This window comes from Equus przewalskii, chromosome 9, assembly GCF_037783145.1.
Source record: "Equus przewalskii isolate Varuska chromosome 9, EquPr2, whole genome shotgun sequence".
Classification (NCBI taxonomy): Eukaryota; Metazoa; Chordata; class Mammalia; order Perissodactyla; family Equidae; genus Equus; species Equus przewalskii.
In genome coordinates, this window is record NC_091839.1 from 20,362,364 (window position 1) to 20,379,866 (window position 17,503).

Below are 17,503 nucleotides of genomic sequence, written 5' to 3' on the forward strand. Positions count from 1 at the left end.
TTCCCCCGCCCGACCTTTCCCCTAGTTCGGGGTCACGCCCCCTTCACAAAGCCCGCTTCCCCTTTCCCCCGGGTCCCGCCTCTCTCCCCGGGATCCGCTCCCCATTGGTCTGCAACGGTTTGCCACACCTCCCTCCCTTCCGGCCTTCCGATTGGTCCTCTCTCGGGGCGGAGGCGGGCATTGCAGCGGTTGACTGGCTGGCGGCGTGCCGCGCAGGCGCAGAGAAGGACGGCGCCTGGGTGTCTGGACCCCGAGGCCGAGGCTGCGGACCGACCCGGCGAGGTGGCTGCGGCAGGAAGATGGCGGGGCTGCGCGCGCTCGTGGCTGTCAAGAGGGTGATCGACTTCGCCGTGAAGGTGACCGGGCCCCCTCCCACCTCCCTGTGTCCCGCGGCCGTGTGCGTCCAGGGTCACGAGCGCACACCGCATGCGGGGGTGTCTCCTCGTAACCTCTGATCTCTGTCGCTCTTCCCCCAAACATCAAAGTCACACCTGAGGGCAAAGGTCAAGGACTGAGAGTCTGCCCGCCTATCCCTCCTCACTCACACCCCGCCCCTCTGGAGTCATGGCCTCGTTCCCTCTCCCTAGTTCTGGACTCACTCTCTGGATCACTGGTGCAGGGCGAGTTACCTTCGCTATTTCTTACCTGCTGGGGGAGTCGTGGTCCCTGTTTAATACACGGAGAAACTGAGGCACAGAGGGGCCACTCAGCTGGGAAGGGGCAGAGCCGAGATTCCTATCCAGGTTCCTCTGACTCCTCCCTGCGAGTGCTTTGCACGCAAGCCGAGCTTTCACCTACTGGGCTGCATTGCACACTGTTGACTCCGCATAGGAACCAGCTATAAGGGAGGTCAGACAAGGCACTGCGGGAGCCCAGAGCCGTCTTTCATCCTATATAGATAGCCATAGGGTGAGCCAGGAGGCTTTAGCTAGAAAGGGACGGAGGCGTGGTTGCTAGAGATGAAAGCCAGTCTGATTGAGTTGGTGGACTGGTTCATGTGCTCCATGAGAAGGGTTGGGGACAGTGTCTCCGTGGCCTGGCTTGTCCCCGGAGAGAAGCTGGTCTGGACAGAGGTGAATCAGACACAGTCCCTCCACTTTCTCCCAATACTTACACCAGACAAGGTGGTGACTGTCTATCCATGTCTGTCCCCCATCAAACTGGGAGCCCACCTCCGTGTCCCCAGCCTTGCCCAGCAAGGGGCCTGGCATGCCCCGAGGCTTTGGGGTGGATGAATCCAGGGCTAGGAAGTTGATGCTGCTACTGCCCCTGCCGGCCTGCGGGGGTGGGATGAGGAGGAGGGCCCAGGAGCCAGACCCGGGCAGGAAAACTTCAGTGATCGATAACAGGTCTCCTTGAGTGGGTCCTCACTGTGCACCAGGCAGCCATCTAAGTCCTTGACAGAGATGAGCCCATTCAGTCCTTTCAATACCCTCTAGATATTAGTAATCCTGATGGACAGATGAGGAAACTGAGGCCCGAGGAGGGTCTTTTACCTGCCAGATCACCCAGTGAGGCCACGAGAGTCAGGATTGAAACGCACTCGAGTCCTGCTCTGGTCTCTGTGCCCCTCGCATCTCCACTCAACAGCCACTTGCCTCCTGACAGCTCTGGCGGGCGTATGGCAGGGCTGTGGGCTCCAGCCTTTTGGACACGTGCTCGTCTTGGGGTCCTGGGACCCAACTCTCCTGGTTGCCTCCCGCCTCCGACTTTTCCTTTGGGCTCCAGAGCCCCTGGGCCTCCCTCTGCCCTAGCCCTGGCCCCTGGCCTGAGATGTCTGGGGTGGTATCTGTTTCTCCCACCAGGTAGGCCCGTGTTCGACTCGGCTCTGGGTCCCAGCATTGCCCAGCGGGGGGCCTGGCACATGGGTGCCTCAGGGAGCATGAACGTGTCCTTTATGAGCTCCTATCTTGTCCCCAGGTTTCGGTGCTGCCTGCCCCTCCCACAGGGCCCCAGGGTGCCCTCTGTTACATCCTGTCCCACTGGTTGTGTCTGTGGACATCCCTTTCTCAACAACCAAATATTCAAACACTGCCAACCACCTAATCACCAGGCCAGGCCCGTGGCAGCACCTGCCCCTCCTCCCCTCACTGCCCACCACCTGTCCTTCCTCAGCCCCCTGCCTCCTGCCCTCTCCTCTCTCTGCCCTGTCCCCTCTTCTCCATCCTCATGGCCCCAACTGTTCAGGCCTCATCTCTCCCTCCTGGACTCTCGCCCTAGTCTCCTCCCTACCTTTCAGTCTCTCCCCTTCCAGTCCGACCCCTCCCAGCTTCAGGGGTCTTCCTGCACCCAGAGCAGACCCCGCCCCTCCCCTGCTCAGAGTCCTCCTGTGGCTCCCCAGCCCCTCAGCCTGGCGTTCGAGACCCTTCGTGGTCTGGCCCTGGCCCCCTGTTCAGCCATCCATGTTCCCCTGTCCCACCCTCACCTGGGTGCCTCCACTGCTCCCACTGGCTTGTGCTTTCCTCATAGAACAGGCCGCTTCTTGCTGTGGGCCTTTGCCCCTCCTGTGCCTTCTGCCTGGGTGCCCTTGCCGCTCCACCCTCCAACCTCTGCTTCTTATCCCTCCCTTTGGAGATTCTCTGGCATCACCTCCTCCAGGAAGCCCGCCGCCCCACCCCCTCAGGCTCCTGCAGCCCTCTGGGCTTGCCTGTCTCAGCTTCCCCTCATAGTGGATTGGGACCCTCTTTTTCCCAGATGTCACCCCTACCCCTAGACTGGCAGCTCCTTTTGGGGAGTGCAGGGTCTGACCCACCTCTGTGTTTCCAGCATCGCTTCCTCACCTCCTTCCAGTATTTACTCAAATGTCGCCTTCCCTGTGAGGCCTTCCCTGGATGCCTTCTTAAAATCACAGCACCCATGGTCCCTGTCCCCTTCCTTGCTGTATTTTCCCCCATACTCATCACTTTGTAACCCACAGCGTGATATACCCATCTATTGCTTTAGTGTCTGTCTCCCCCTCTGGAATTGGAGCTCCAGGATGGGGAGGAGAGTCTGTCTGATGCAGTGACTGCCGCCTTAGATGGTGGGTACACTGATAGAGCTGCTCGGAGCGGGGACTCCGAGCCCAGCCACCCGGATCTGCTTCCTGCTGTGTGCCCTTGGGGGAGTTGCTTAACCACTCTGAGCCTCATTTTCCTCCCCAGTACACTGGAGATAGTGGTAGTACCTCCTTTATTGGCTTGTAGTGAAGATTAAACAAGCTTTTAGAACAGTGCCTAAGGCCGGCCTGGTGGCACAGCGGTTAAGTGCGCACGTTCCGCTTCGGGGGGCCTGGCGTTCACCGGTTCGGATCCCTGGTGTGGACATGGCACCGCTTGGCAAAAGCCATGCTGTGGCAGGCATCCCACATATAAAGTAGGGGAAGATGGGCATAGATGTTAGCTCAGGGCCAGTCTTCCTCAGCAAAAAAAAAGGAGGAGGATTGGCAGCAGATGTTAGCTCAGGGCCAATCTTCCTCAAAAAAAAAAAGGAAAGAAAAAAAGAACAGTGCCTGGTACATAAGGGTTGGCTGGTCCTTGGTGAGTATTGTTATTATTGATAGTCATAGTAATGTAAGTTTATTTAGTCCTTTCTTCAAAACGTAACACATGTTCTGCCCAGTGTGTGTGTGGCTGCGTCTCTGGAGGTGTGTGTCTAGGACATTAATAGCCAATCTAGTGATAGCCAGCTCCGGCGGGGGGGCCCGTGTTCTGGGAGGCTGATGAAGCCGGCCCTTGACGGCTTCTTTGAAGCCCCGGGAGAGGCTGGAGCAGTTTTGCGTTCATAATTTAGTGTTCCTTTTCTTAAAGGGGTCTCTCCAAAGAATGGAAACTTCAGGCCCCAGAAACCCTATTTCCATCTCAGGGCCCAACCCCGGCCAGCCACCCCGTCTGTCGGTTCTGGGAGCACACGGCTTTTTCCCCTACTTACTCCTCCTGTTCTTGGCTTGGCTGGCACCTCTCCCTCAGGCCACACATGTCACCTCCGTGGGGATGTCGATCTTCTCCGTCTGCCCCAGATGAGGTCTCCTTTGGAAGGGTCTCCTCGCACTGACCACCGCCTTAGCCGTCTGTGGCTGGCATCGCTCCTGGCCGCCCTCTGCCTGTCTGGCCTTGGCTGACCTGGTAGCTCTGTGTCCTGGTCACTCTGCCCCAGCACACGCACAGTGACTCACCTGATAAAAAAGTCTAGAGGACAGAACTGACCAGAAATCCTTGAGCTGTGTCGGGGCTTCAAGAAGAGCTGTCAGAAATCACGTTATAAAAAGCCGCTTGGATAGAGTGGGCAACCAATGAAAAGACCGACTCTCTTACCTCCGAGGGCACATTTGGCATCCTGAAGAGACTCATGGTCCCCAAAACTGACCTGAGGTTACACCCTTGGTCTTGCCACTTCCTTGCTGTGTGACCTTGCTCAAGGCACTTGGCCTCTCTGTGCCTCAGTTGCCCCATCTTTTAAAATGAGGGTGGTCACGTCAGGAACCAACCTCCTGGGCTATTAGGACTGATCAATGAGTTCATGGATACGAAGCGCTGGGAGCGTTGCCCGTCAGGGCTGTGGCTGTTTCCGCAGAAGGTTAACACGTTGCATATTTGAGAGAAAGCCTGGGAGCTTCATGCGGAGTCCTCTGCCTCACTTTATAAAGCGTCATTATTAAAAAAAAAAAAAAAAGGACTGCTGCTGACTTTTCAGGCTACCCATTGTTTCCTGACTTATGTAATTTAACTAAACAGTGTTTCTGAAGCTTGAAAGCAACTCAAGCTTAAAAGGTCTTCATGGAGAAGAAACGCTGGCAGGTGTCCTTGGTGCCCGAGGGTTGTCGCCCCATCTCCTGGGACTCAGAGCCCAGGTCAAGAGTCCTCCAGAGCTGGAGCAGGCTTCGGCTCCCACAGCCCCGGGCTCACCCACACAGGCCTGTTATGGATTGGGGGCGGCCCTGCTGTTTCAAGGGGAAAGTCCTATCTTGGATTTTTTTTTTTTTCTTTTTTTTGAGGAAGATTAGCCCTGAGCTAACTACTGCCAATCCTCCTCTTTTTGCTGAGGAAGACTGGCCCTGAGCCAACATCCGTGCCCATCTTCCTCTACTTTCTATGTGGGCCGCCTGCCACAGAATGGCTTTTGCCAAGTGGTGCCATGTCCGCACCCAGGATCCGAACCGAAGCAGAACATGTGCACTTAACCGCTGCGCCACCGGGCCGGCCCCTAAAATGACTTTTTAAAAATGAAATATTGGTGATAAAAAATGATAGCTGCCCTTTTTCTCTTTCTCTTCCTCCTTTGAATGTTACCGGTCCATGAGACACAGCCAGACTGGGAAGCCCCTGCCGGAATCCCAGATTCCCAGCTCTGATTCTGTCCTGCTGATGGGAGGAACAGCCACACCCCCACAGCCCCACAGAGAAAGACGCAGGGAGATCGAAAGAGAGAGCGTCCCACTGTCCCCAGCTGGGCCAGGCCGTCACCTCGGGTCTGCTCTGGCCAAGCCGTTGGGTGGCAGCCACATGGGAGAAGAGAGTGGGGGCAGGTCCTGGGCCAGATCATGCAGGCGCCTCTGGGCTCGAACTCAGCATCTTCCCGGCTGTACTGAGACCAGAAGCAGGCGAGTCCTGCCTGGCTCTTCCCTCTCCCTCCCCCAGCCAAGCACCGAGTTCTGTCAGTTCCACCTCCAGAGACCTCCCCAGTCTGTCCCCCTCTGTCTCCCCGTCATCTCTTATTTCCATGACTAACAGCCGCCCGGCTCTCTCCTCACTTCCGCTCCTACCATTTTTCCAGTTTTCTCCACCAGGAATCCAGAAGGATCCTGTACAAACTTAAGTTGGATCCACCCCCGTCTTTAATTTTCGTTGTTATTCTTTGGCTCGAGAGCCGCTCCCCACCGTGGCCTCCTGGCCCCTGCAGAGTTGTATTACTCTCCTGTGGCTGCTGTCACTAGTTACCACAAACTTAGTGGCTTAAAACGACACAGATTTGTTCTTTTTACCGTTCTGGAGGTCAGACGTCTGAAATCAGTCTACTGGGCTGAGATCAAGGTGTCAGTAGGAGGCTGTTTCCTTCTGGAGGCTCCAGGGGAGAGTCTGTTTCCTGGCCTTTTCCAGTTTTTAGAGCCGCCTGCATCCCTCGGCTTGTGGCCCCTTCCTGCACCTTCAAAGCCGTCAGTGTAGCATCTTCAGTCGCTCTCTGAGCCTGACACTAACTCTCTCACCTCCCTGTTTCACTTAGAAAGACCCTTGCGGACCCACCCAGATAATCCAGGATAACCTCCCTCTCTCAAAATCCTTAACTTCATCACATTTGCAAAGTCCCTTTGCTATGTAGGTGACATTCACAGGTTCCAGGATTAGGATGTGGGCATCTTGAAGATCTGTTATTGTGCCCACCACAACTGTCCAGCCTCTGGTGGCCTCTCTGGCCTGAGGGCACAGTGGGCTCCTCTGGCCGATCCAGCCTCCTGAGATCCCTCAACCCCTCCCTGCTCCTTCTACCTCAGGGCCTTTGCACATGCTCCCCACCCAACACTTTTCCTCATGTTTTACCTACTCAACACCAGTTCATCATTTGGGCCTCAGCTAAGGTGCCACAGCTTTAGGGAAGCCCTCCCCGACAGCCTCCAACATCAGACTAGGTTGGGCCCCCATCGATCTGTGTCACAGCTCCCCAACTTCTCCAGGGAATTGCCAGGGGGGATAGCAGGGGACTTGAGTGCTTGGGGCCCGGAGTACCGCTGACTGGCCATGTGGCCTTGGGCCAGGTACTTCAATTCTTCAGCTGCCCACAGGGATGATGCCAGCGCCCCCCTCATCGGGCTGTCACCAGAATTAATGAGCTAGGATACGTGTAGTTGCTTAGAGCAGGGCCCCTACGTGCTGTTTCTTCAGTGCCCAGGGACCGTACCATCCCTGTTCACTACCGAGAGGACTGCGGTGGGCTGAGAAGTGGCCCCCCTGGGATATCCCGGCCCTGACCCCTGGAACCTGTGAATGGTGCTTTATTTGGAAACAAAGTCTTTGCAGACGTGATTAGGGATCTTTAGGTGGGGAGATTATCCTGGGTTCCCCCGAGTGGGCCCTAAATGCCGCCTCCAGGATCCTTGTAAGAGAGGCAGAGGGAGAGGGGACACGCACACTGAGAGGGCCCTGTGGAGACAGAGCGGAGACGGAGTTGAAGATGAAGGCAGGCAGCCCCCAGAAGCTGGAGGAGGCAAGAACGGACTCTCCCCACAGCCTCCGCTGGAGGGACCGCGGCCCTGTGACCCCTCGACAGCAGCGCTGAAACTGATTTGGGGCTTCTGGCCTCCGGGCCCGCGAGACACGAAGGCACCGAGTCTGCGGTCTTAGAGCAGCCACAGCAGCTCAGAGGAGGATAGTGTTCGCACCCGCCTTGCGCTAGAGGCTCCCGCCCCGGGCCTCTCTCCCCGCGGGTGGCGGGGTCCCCAGAGCACACCTCGGTGCCGGTGCCGGGGGGCGGGTGGGGGGAGGGAAGGGATGAGCCGGCTTGGCCTGCCCCCGCGCGCTGTTTGCCTGCCTGGCGGTGGGAGGCCTTTGGTACTGGTGTTCAGACTAGGTCGTGACCATGCGTTGGTCATGAAACGCACGTAGACGGCTGGCATTTAAAAGCAAAGAAGAGGGGCCGCCTGGTGGCGCAGCTGTTAAGTGCGCATGTCCCGCCTATTCGGCCCGGGGTTCGCCGGTTCGGATCTCGGGTGCGGACGCGGCACTGCTTGGCAAGCCATGCTGTGGTAGGCGTCCCACATGGAAAGTAGAGGAAGATGGGCACGGATGTTAGCTCAGGGCCAGTCTTCCTCAGCAAAAAGAGGAGGATTGGCAGTAGTTAGCTCAGGGCCAGTCTTCCCCAAAAAAAAAAAACAAACAAAAGAAGAGGAAATACCATGTCACGGTTCAGTGTATAAAGTCGGGGTAATAAGGTGTGCCGAACCTCGTGTTGCAGTGTATTTACATTGATGTGAAATATCGGTTATGTATTTATAATATACGCGGGGAGGTCATAAAATGTGTTTCTCGCTGTGGGTTATGGTAATCGGAAATCTGAGAGATACTATTTCAGGTCCAAGGACCAGTGACAGTAGGGACGAGCATGTCGCATGTCTCTGGTGCTCGGGGAATGTCTGGATGAGAAATGAGGGTGACTTTCCACCCGCCTGTCAACTCTAACCCTGCTGCGTCCCTGGAGCTGTGGGACCCCAGACAAGGCTGTGCCCCTTTCCGGGCCCCTGTGGTCCCATCGGCTGAGGGAGGGTTGGCGCCACGGCCCTTAACTTCTCGCCTGCTTCCCCCTGCCCCTTCCTGTCCTGGTGGGCAGATCCGGGTGAAGCCGGACAGGACCGGTGTGGTCACGGATGGCGTGAAGCACTCGATGAACCCCTTCTGCGAGATCGCGGTGGAGGAGGCCGTGCGGCTCAAGGAGAAGAAGCTGGTGAAGGAGATCATTGCTGTCAGCTGTGGGCCCGCCCAGTGCCAGGTGCTCCGGGGAGGGAAGCTGGGACCCAGAGTCCCAGGTCTGAGGGGGGAGGGGCTGGACTCCTGGGTCTGAGGGGGGAGGGGCTGGGGCTGGACTCCCGGGTCTGAGGGAGGAGGGGCTGGGGCCTGGACTCCTGGTCTGAGGGAGGAGGGGCTGGGGCTTGGACTCCTGGGTCTGAGGGAGGAGGGGCTGGGGGCCTGGACTCCTGGGTCTGAGGGAGGAGGGGCTGGGGGCCTGGACTCCTGGGTCTGAGGGAGGAGGGGCTGGGGGCCTGGACTCCTGGGTCTGAGGGAGGAGGGGCTGGGGCCTGGACTCCTGGGTCTGAGGGAGGAGAGGCTGGGGGCCTGGACTCCTGGGTCTGAGGGAGGAGGGGCTGGGGCTGGACCCCTGGGTCTGAGGGAGGAGGGGCTGGGCCTGGACTCCTGGTCTGAGGGAGGAGGGGCTGGGGCTGGACTCCTGGGTCCTCCTGGGGCTAGAATCCAAGTCAAGCGCCTCCCTTCCTTGGCAGGAGACCATCCGCACCGCTCTGGCCATGGGCGCAGACCGAGGCATCCACGTGGAGGTGCCAGCTGCAGAGGCGGATCGCCTGGGTCCCCTACAGGTGGCCCGGGTCCTGGCTAAGCTGGCAGAGAAGGAGAAGGTGGACCTGGTGCTGCTGGGGAAGCAGGTAGGTGTTGCCAGCCCCTCCCCAACCCCATCCCTGCTCCGGAGGTGGGGAGGGCGGGAGGTGAGACTGCCGGTGGCCCAGGCCTGGGGCGTCCAGACGTCCCAGGATGAGCATCTTGGGACTTCACTGTCACCCCTCTTAGAGAGCGTGAGCAGGGGAGGGCGGTGTCACTGTGGGCCTTAGAAAGACCCCTTGTGGTCCTGTGGGGTGAGATTGGAGCCCCGGAGGCCGTGCTGATGGTCCATGTGGGAGACACGGAGGCCTGGGCCGAGGCAGAAGGGACAGAGCAGAGAGACAGATGTGGCAGGAGGGACAGGCAGTGAGGTGGGGGGAGGGACAGTGCAGGGGTCTGGTTTGGAGGCGCAGAGGGGAGACTCTGCAAGAACAGGTCAGAGGGCAGCAGGGGACGTCGTGTGGGTTCAGGATGGAGGCCTGAGCTTGAAGCAGACTTGGGGCTTTGGAGACACTGGGGAGCAACAGGAGGGTTGTGCGCAGGGGCGACGGGGTCAGCTCTGGGTGCAGGAAGACCCCTGTGGGGCCGAGGAGGGGCCTGGAGGGAGAGAGACCAGAGGCTGGCCGTCTGGGGAGGACATTGAGGGCTAACAGAGCGAGCTGTGGCGAGGACTCAGCTAGAACCCTGCCCGCCGCACGGCACGCCCGGGTGACAGGCACGCGTTCCGGCTCAGCTGTCCCCTCAGGAGACCCGGGACACCCTTCCGGGAGGGTAGCTCCCCCACCCCAGCCCATTTGAGGACAGACCTCGTGGTGGCCTCACCCAGGGCAGGGGCAGAGGATGGCCATTGGAAGAGCCACAGACAGACAGGAGTGGAAAGGGAGGGATCAAGAGACAGGGGGTTAGGGACAGAGGCTGAGAAAGAAGGGCAGAGACTGCACAGTCAAACGGGGCACAGAGACAGGGCGTGGGAGCTGGAAGTGGGGCCCCAGCAGGGAGAGACAGATGGGGATTCTAGTGGGCTGGATTAGCCTCCTAGGGAGAGGAGGCGGCTGATGGGACCCATGTGGGCTATAGGAGGTAAACTGAGGCAGAGGGCCTAACCATAGAATACGCCAAAAAGTCACAGTCTGGCTCAGGCTTGGGGGGCCCAGTCTCACACCAGCTCCCCAGGGCACGGGTGCTGGTTGCATGGCCTAGTGAAGCCTCCTGCATTTGCTGGTGGGTCTCAGACTCTGCTGTCCTACCTGTGCTGGTTGTCAGGGACAGTTCCTAGGGCTAGGGCCTCCAGCTGGAGAGACGCCAGGTGAACTGGTCAGGACCTTCTTTGCTGTAGGTGACAGAATTACAATTCAAACTAGCTTATGCCAAAAATCGAATTTATAAGCTCATGTAAGGTGAGCTTCAGGCACAGCTTGGTCCAGGGTCACACATGAGCCCTAAGCTCTGCTCCTCTGTCTTGGCTTCAATCTCTGCATCTCCAGGCTCACATCCCACTGGGCTGGCGATCCCAGCAGAAAGAAAAGAGCCTCTTTTTCAAGAGTTCCAGCAAAGCTCCCAGGGCTAACTCTTCATTGATCCAGCTTGAGTCACGTGCCCATCCCTGAACTAATCCTTGGGATCAGGAAATAGAGCATTCTCCTTGGCCCAGATCCTGTTCATCCAGTTCCCGGGGCTTGGCTCATGGAAGTCTTCTATGAATATTTATACAGGGGCCCAAGATCTGACATTGTGGATGCCAGATGCCCTCACATGTCCCTGGATGAGTGACTGGCTGTTTCTGGGCCTAAGCGAGGGGATGGGATCATTCTAGAAGAGGAGTCAGCAAACTGTAGCCTGTGGCTACCACTGATTTTGTAAATAAAGCTTTATTGGCACCCCCACACCCATTCGTTTACGTAGACACGTATTGTCTGTGGCTGCTTGTATGCATAGCAGCAGAGCTGAGTAGCTGTGACACAGACCGTATGATACTTCCTGTCTGTTCCTGCATAGAAAACCTTTGCCTGTCTAGGCGAAGGTACATGCGAAGCCCCCTCATCATACGATCGTCTCTCTTCCCCACTCAGGCCATCGATGATGACTGTAACCAGACCGGGCAGATGACAGCCGGATTTCTGGACTGGCCTCAGGTGAGGCTGGAGTGGGGAGCATCTGTTGAGGACCAGGCCTGGGGGCTCAGGGCACAGCCACCCCTGTCCCTTCAGGAGGGAGGCAGGCATAAAGCGGGAAGGAAGGAGGAATGCACAGCTGGGGCACCAGGCCTCACCGGGGCCTTCATGTGCTCCCTGCGCACCAGCCCTGCTGTTCCTCAACCACACCAAGCTCATCTCTGCCTCAGGGCCTTTGCACTTGCTGTTCCCTCAGCCTGGAACACGGTTCCCTCACATTGCCTCATGGCTTGTCACTTTTTCCTTCAGGTGTCTGCTCAGAATCACCTCTTCAGAGAGGCCTTCCTTGCCCACCCCCCATATGAAATAGTCATGCCCTTCCACACTCCACACTCCTGAATCCACCCTGTGCCAGTCTAACAGAAATGCAAGCCACATAAGTTACGTAAAATTTTTGTTAGCCACGTTAAACAAGTAAAAAGAAAGAGGCAAAATTAATTTTTATAATATTTTATGTAACCCACTATATCTAAAATAGCACTTCAACAGGTAGTCAATATGAAAAATATGGAGCTATTTTACATTCTTTTTTCTTTTTGTACGAAGTCTTTGAAATCCAGCGTGTATTTTATATGTACAACACATCTCAATTCAGATGTGAAAGTTCCCTCAGAACTACTTAATTTAGATTCCTGAAATTCACAGTAGAAAAAGTAGTTGAAAAGTAGAAAAGCGGTCACACACCCAAGTTGTTCCAAACAGACTTAAATGTTTTCCAGTAACTACACTGTGTATCATTTTTTAACAGTTTTATTGAGATGTCACTGACCTACAATAAACTGCATTTATTTAAAATGTACAATTTGATAAACTTTGACACAGGTATACACACCCATGAAACCATCACCACCATCGTGATAATGTATCTCACTTATCAGGGCTTTTTTTAATTTTTATTTTTTGAGGAAGATTAGCCCCGAGCTAACACCTGCTGCCAATCCTCCTCTTTTTGCTGAGGAAGACTGGCCCTGAGCTAACATCCGTGCCCATCTTCCTCTACTTTATATGTGGGACACCTGCCACAGCATGGCGTGCCAAGTGGTACCGTGTCTGCACCTGGGATTCGAACCAGTGAACCCTGGGCCGCCGAAGTGGAACGAGCGCACTTGACTGCTGTGTCACCGGGCCAGCCCCCCACTTATCTGTTTTTCAATTTTAATTAAACAAAATGAGAAATGCCATCCCTCCCTCGATCGCACCAGCCACAGTTCATGTGCTCCGAAGCCACATGTGGCCGGGGGCGCCCATGTTCCTTGGTTACTGGTGGTCTTCCGTGAAAGCCGGGGCCTCGTTGGTCGTGCTCACAGTGTATTCCCGGAGCCAGGCTCATGGGGCCCCCGGATAAGACTGGGGATGATGCACGATTCCACCTCAGGCCTGAAAGGTTTGTCCAGTGAATAAGGGAACAGAGAGAAGAGATGGCTCAGACAAAGAGGGTGTAAGTATGTCAGGAAATGTTGATTCAGCTGAGGGGCGGGAGCCTCGGCCAGAGACAGGGCACTGGGTGGAGAAGATGGGGTCCCAGAGATGTTTCGAGGGTTGAGGTGAGCACACGAGACTGTTGTCAGCCCAGCAGAGGGGCCTTGAAGGGAGCTCTTGGGGACAGGATGGTGGGTGGGTGAGAGCAAGACCTGGAGCCCAGAACCAGACTGCCAGCTCTTGGATTTTCCACCTGTGGGTGACAGTGGGCACGTTTTTTTTTTTCTTTCTAAGATTGACACCTGAGCTAACATCTGTTGCCAATCTTATTTTTGTCCCCCCTTCTTTCTTCTCCCCAAAGCCCCCCAGCACATAGTCATATATTCTCGTTGTGGGTCCTTCTGGTTGTGGCATGTGGGACCCGCCTCAGCGTGGCTTGATGAGCGGTGCCATGTCCGTGCCCAGGATCCGAACCGGCGAAACCCTGGGCTGCTGACGTGGAGCACGCGAACCCAACCCCTCGGCCACGGGGCCGGCCCCAGTGGGCACGTTTTTGAGCCTCTCTCTCCCTCAGTTTTCCTCATCTGTAGAGTGGGGATAATAGCATTTGCTTCATAGAGTTCTTGTGAGGATCTGGTGACTTAATCTGAGTAAATTGCTTAGAATGGTGCCCAACACTCCACACCTGTTGCTTGTTACCAAGGTGGGGAGGCCCAGCCGGCAGGCTCAGGAGTTAGGACCTACACCGGGGCTCCCGGTGAAAGTAAAGAACCCCCCACCACCGCCCCGGATTTTTGAACCCCCCTTCTGTGGCTTCCTCCTGTTTTTGAGCTCAATGTCGTGGGGCTCTCCCTCTTCCGTCCCCTCATCCGTGCGTGCACTCAGCAGTGGCCCGTGGAGGACGGCTCTGTGCCTGCCCTGAATTAACCTCGCCCACTCTCCCCCCATGTCGCCCCTCCCCAGGGCACATTCGCCTCCCAGGTGACGCTGGAAGGGGACAAAGTGAAAGTGGAGCGAGAGATTGACGGGGGCCTGGAGACCCTGCGCCTGAAGCTGCCTGCCGTGGTGACCGCCGACCTGCGGCTCAACGAGCCCCGCTACGCCACGTTGCCCAACATCATGGTGAGCGCTTGGCAGATGGGTCCCTGAGGGCCTGGTTATGGGTGAGTGCTGCAGCCCCAGCGCCTGCCTAGTGGTCAGAAGGGAGGAGAGGATCCAAAGGACATCTCATCCCAAGGAAGGGGATCGTCTCTTGGTCATTTTGGCCAACAGAGAGTTCACTGGGTCATTTCTGCCAGTGGTGGGCATTCATGGGGGCTGCTTGGCCAACAGGGAGGGTTTGCTGGTTACTTCAGCCAACAGAAAGCCTTCACTGGACCATAAAAGGGTTCCCCTGTCCTTCCAACCAACGGGAGAGGTTCGTTGTGTACTCTTAGCCAAATAAGGATTCATTAGGTCGTCTTGGTTCATTAGGGAGCTGCCCCTGGTATTCTTTGCCAACAGGAAGGAATCATTTAGGCCATATGGCTAATTAGGAAGGGTTTGTGGTCTCTCTTGGCTAACAGGAAGAGTTCGCTGTGATGGCTAGTCGAATGGGCTCATTGGGTCATCTCAGACAATAGAAGGGTTCATCAGGTCATCTCAGCCAATAGGGAGGGTTCAGTGGGTCATCTTATCCAATAGGATGGGTTCAAGAGTCATCTCAGCTGTGAGGGAGGGTTTATTGGGTCATCTCAGCCAAGAGGGAGAGTTCAGTGGGTCATCTCAGCCAATAGGGAGAGTTCAGTGGGTCATCTCAGCCAATAGGGAGGGTTCAGTGGGTCATCTCAGCCAGTAGGGAGGGTTCAGTGGGTCATCTCAGCCAATAGGGAGAGTTCAGTGGGTCATCTCAGCCAATAGGGAGGGTTCAGTGGGTCATCTCAGCCAGTAGGGAGGGTTCAGCGGGTCATCTCAGCCAATAGGGAGAGTTCAGTGGGTCATCTCAGCCAATAGGGAGGGTTCAGTGGGTCATCTCAGCCAGTAGGAGGGTTCATTGGGTCATCTCAGCCAGTAGGGAGGGTTCATTGGATCATCTCAGCCAGTAGGGAGGGTTCATTGGGTCATCTCAGCCAGTAGGGAAGGTTCATTGGGTCCTCTCAGCCAACAGGGAGAGTTCAGTGGGTCATTTTGGCAATAGCCCATGGAGTTATGGCTGCCAGATGGATGAGTTTGCCAGTCTATTCCAGCCAGTGAAGGGCTTCCCAAGGAGGTTGACCATTGGAGGACTCCTGCAATAGGAGGCTTCCCAGGGCATCTCAGCCAGCAGGAATTGTCCATACCAAGTGTGGCCATCTAGGAGGTCACATGTGTCCTGGTCAGGGGGCAGGTCCCAAGGCTTCAGCCAGTGGGAATGGTTCTGCAGACGTGGCACCCATGGAAGCGGGCTGCAGGAGGCTGGGCCAGGGCCAGGGCAGCCCTGTGAACCGTGGCCTCCCGTGTGCAGAAAGCCAAGAAGAAGAAGATCGAGGTGATCAAGCCCGGGGACCTGGGCGTGGACCTGACCTCCAAGCTCTCAGTGGTTAGCGTGGAGGACCCGCCTGAGCGCACAGCTGGCGTCAAGGTGGAGACCACAGAGGACCTGGTGGCCAAGCTGAAGGAGGTTGGGCGAATTTGAGCCTCTTCCCTGAAACTTGGCAATAAAAGTGTGACGCTCCTGACGTCTGTCTCTGTTACCTCATTCCCTGGAGACCTGTTCTTTGATTCATTCAACAAATATTCACTTAAAGTGTCCTGTGTGCTGCGCTCTGGGCTGGGCAACGCCGGGGACCCAGGTGAGTCGCAGCCAGTCCCTGCCTTTGAGATGCTTCCATGTTGATGGGGGGACAGACATGGGCCAAGGTATGAGATGGGGTGCTGTCTGCTGTGAGCAGAGGCAGCTCTGGGCACTTGGGGCATCTGACCTGGCCTGTGGGGTCAGAGAGACTTCCCAGGGAGATGGCGCCTAAGTTGAGTCTGGGAAGACAGACATTGGTGAAGTAGGGGAGAATAGGGACTTTGATCCCCCAAGGGTTTGCTGGGGACTCCCGGGTGCCAGGCCCCCACCGAGAACTTGAGATGCAAGAAGGGATGAGGCCGGAAGCACAGACATTCAACACCCAGCGCGGGGATGAGGACCTGGGGCCTGGAGGCAGACTTCGTGATTTCAGACCCTCACTCCCACAGTTACCAGCTGTGAGGATGTGAGTGAGTTACTTCCCATCTCTGAGCTGCCGTTCGCTCATCTGGCAGATTGAAGGAGTAAGAACTTAGTGTAGTGTCTGGATCCCGAGGCCCCAGGTTCAGATCCCAGCCTGGCCAGACCCTGGCTCTGGGGGGAGCCTCGGCACCTTCCTGCTCTCTGAGCCTGGGCTTCCTCCTCCATCAGATGGCGTTAGTAATAATACCCGTGTTCTGGTTGTCTCTTGTGATCTAAAAAAATCACCCCAAAACTTGGTGGCTTAAACTAACAATCATTTATTTTGCTCATAAATCTGAAATTGGGGCTTGGCAGGGACACCTCGCTTCGCTCCTCCGAGCGGCATCAGTTGGGGTGGCTCACATGGGGCCGGACGATCCATCTCCAAGGTGGCTCAGTCACATGGCCTGCGAGCTGGCTGGGGCTGTTGGCTCGAGCTGGCCGTTGACCAGAGGCCGAGATTCCTCTCCGTGGGGCTGCTGGAGCTTCCTCTTAGCATGGCAGCTGGGTTCCAAGAGGATACGGAAAGTGGAATATGCCAGTCTCTCGAGGCTAAGATGCACAAACTGGCATGAGGTCACTTCCACTCTATTCTCTTGGTCTAGCAAACACAGAAACCACCCAGATCCAAGGGGAGGGGACATAGGCCCTACTCCTTAAAGGGAGGAGGGTCGAATTTGCAGCCGTCTTTAAACTACAACACCCCCCCAGAGGGTTTTGAAGGATTAATTAATGTAGCACCCCCCAGAAGCACAGCTAACACACAGAAAATGCTCGCTATATATTATTACATTATTATTAATAGCAGCCTGGCCAGAACTGTGCCTGGGTGAACTCAGAGGACTGGGAGCTGTGCAGGGGCCCTAAGCCTGGCATGAGGTGGTAGGAAGAGCTTTCAGAAGGAGGGAGCAGTCTGTCCTTTGCTGAAGCCCAGCTGCTCCCTCTGGCTGGGCAACCTCTGGTAGGTCCCTTGACCTCTCTGAGCCATAGTCCCCTGGCCTGTAAAATGAGGATAACCACGTAGCTCATAGGGTATCTGGATGGGTTGAGCCTGATAATGCCTGGGAAGCATTTTTCCTGGTTCCTGGCACATAATAAGTGGTAATTATTATTATGGTTCTTAATAAGGTGAGACCTGAATGACAGGTTGTGGTGTAGCCAGGATTGGGGGAGCGGGGCAAGGCGTGAGCAAGAGCATTCCAGGCAGAGGAAACTGTGCCTGCAAAGGCTGGGAGGGGAGAGATGGGGCATATGAATGGCAGCGTGTTCAGAGTAAGTGCTGGCAGCAGGGAGGGAGTGGGTGGGTCTAAGCTTGGCAGCTTGGATGTCTCCTGAGGGTGCTGGGGGACAGCTGTAAATGGGGGAGGGGCAGGGTCAGTTCTGGGGGCAGAAAGACTCAGAGGCCATGAGGGCATCCATGGCTGGAGGAGACTGGAGGCTGGAAGGAGGAGGCTAGTGAGGGGGCCTGTGCTGGGGCCTGGCCAGTGGGAACAGAGAGGAAGAGAGGGGGCAGAAGGGGTGGAATTCAGAGAATGACAGCAGAGAGGGGGAGGGCAGAGGGAGGAAGGCTCCCAGCCTCTGCATGGATGGTGGAGCCTGGGGGAAGTATGGGGTTAGAGGGAAGG

At 56.5% G+C, this 17,503-nt stretch overlaps 1 protein-coding gene across 1 annotated transcript; it reads left to right on the forward strand.

The window, feature by feature from the left end:
- Positions 1–162: 162 nt before the first annotated feature.
- Positions 163–15,360, forward strand: ETFB (electron transfer flavoprotein subunit beta). Its single transcript, XM_070633317.1, has 6 exons — positions 163–356; positions 8,296–8,454; positions 8,963–9,121; positions 11,144–11,206; positions 13,628–13,786; positions 15,147–15,360. The coding sequence occupies exons 1-6, from the start codon at positions 300–302 to the stop codon at positions 15,315–15,317; spliced, it is 768 nt and encodes a 255-aa protein (XP_070489418.1). The 5' UTR covers positions 163–299; the 3' UTR covers positions 15,318–15,360.
- Positions 15,361–17,503: the final 2,143 nt, after the last annotated feature.

Excerpts from the sequence above, each read along its gene's own strand:
- ETFB (XM_070633317.1), top strand. The coding sequence starts at position 300 with ATGGCGGGGCTGCGCGCGCTCGTGGCTGTCAAGAGGGTGATCGACTTC. Across the intron at positions 8,455-8,962 it reads GTGGGCCCGCCCAGTGCCAG|GAGACCATCCGCACCGCTCT; the intron begins GTGCTCCGGGGA and ends CTTCCTTGGCAG. Across the intron at positions 9,122-11,143 it reads TGGTGCTGCTGGGGAAGCAG|GCCATCGATGATGACTGTAA; the intron begins GTAGGTGTTGCC and ends TTCCCCACTCAG.